At 37.4% G+C, this 1,424-nt stretch overlaps 1 protein-coding gene across 1 annotated transcript in view; it reads left to right on the top strand.

The window, feature by feature from the left end:
* LOC107679082 (lens fiber membrane intrinsic protein-like) overlaps nucleotides 1-1,424 on the top strand; it is a 5,976-nt gene that overhangs the window by 1,615 nt on the left and 2,937 nt on the right. The window contains exon 2 of the mRNA XM_016474531.1: nucleotides 1,160-1,283. Coding sequence (XP_016330017.1) covers nucleotides 1,184-1,283 — 100 coding nt within the window. The 5' untranslated portion in view covers nucleotides 1,160-1,183. The remainder of the gene's footprint in view (nucleotides 1-1,159; nucleotides 1,284-1,424) is intronic.

The following is a 1,424-nucleotide window of genomic DNA, read 5'->3' on the forward strand; positions in this document are numbered from 1 at the left end:
ACTAATATATACATTAAAGTTTATTTGCTATCTATAATAGTAACAAATATAGTATTTTGTCTAAATTTGTATTTATTGAATAAATTACACAGATACTTTTAATTTGTCCTATATTTTATTATTATTATTGTTTATATGTTGTATATTTGTCATAAAAAAATATAAAAATTGCACAAATATATTTAATTTATCCTATAATTGAATATTATTATTATTATTGTGTTTTTTTTATTTACTAATATATTCATTAAAGTTTGTTTGCTATTTGTAATACTAACAAATATAGTATTTTGCCTAAATTTGTACATGTTCTGTTTTAAAGTCTTTATCCTGAGAAAACTGAAAGCTGAATCACGTTTCCATGTAATATTTTCAAATGTACTTTTACCGAAAATATGAGCGGCGTTTACACGTGCAGAAGTTGCTGAGTGGTTGCCAGGCAGTTGCTATGCGGTTACCATAGACTGTATTAAAAACATGGACGTAGTGTCCGTGACGTCACCCGTAGGTTTCCGAAGAGCGTTTTTGAAGCTCAAAAGTGGGCGGAGCCGGCGGTCGCCATCTTGGCAGCGCGTCACCGCGCGTCACTCCCGGATAATCGAAGATGGGCAAAGAGGCGGGAGCTGGTTGCTGAAGCCACGCCCACCTAGCGCGACGGTGGTAGATCCACCTGTCACTCAAGTGGCCACGCCCTTAATTATGCAGAACTTTAAGGCTTAATATAATTTAAACGGATGAGTTATAAAAAAATTCACCCCCCTCACAGTTGTCATGAAGGGCAAAATTAGCTATATAGACCAAAATCATTTTTTGAACCAGGCTGTAAACATGTTTTTTCTGCTGTAAAGTTGGGCATTTTAACATGGGGAGTCTATGGGATTGACTCCCTTTTGCAGCCAGCCTCTAGCGGCCAGTCGATGAATTACAGTTTAAGTCACTTCCGTGTTGGCTTCGCGAGAGAGAGCGGGAGGTTTCTGATTGGTTGTTGGCATGTTGCCATGGGGTTGCTATGGGTGTTTGCTCTCTCCTGAACAAGAGGAATCATTGACGTCTGGAGCGCAAACTTAATGTCAGTTCTTCAGCACTAGTGTATTCAGTACAGTGTTGATCAGTTAGTGAACGCGTGTGTGTGTGTGTGTGTGTGTGTGTGTGTGTGCAGGACGACGTCCCGATCCTCTGATTGATGGTGCTCACTCTGGTAGGCGGGGCCTCTCTGTGTGGAATGGCGGCCCTCGTGCTCCTCATCATCTCCACGGCAACAGACTATTGGATGCAGTATCGCTTTTTAATTATTTATTTTTTATTTATTTTGTTTTGTTTTTGGTCATTGGTATTGAAAGACTATATTATTTATTATTAATATATTTATATATTTATTAATTAATTATTATTATTATTATTTAATGATATAATTTCACTTCATG

Source organism: Sinocyclocheilus anshuiensis, unplaced genomic scaffold (genome assembly GCF_001515605.1).
Source record: "Sinocyclocheilus anshuiensis isolate Anshui unplaced genomic scaffold, SAMN03320099.WGS_v1.1 scaffold1580, whole genome shotgun sequence".
In the NCBI taxonomy this organism is placed as follows: Eukaryota; Metazoa; Chordata; class Actinopteri; order Cypriniformes; family Cyprinidae; genus Sinocyclocheilus; species Sinocyclocheilus anshuiensis.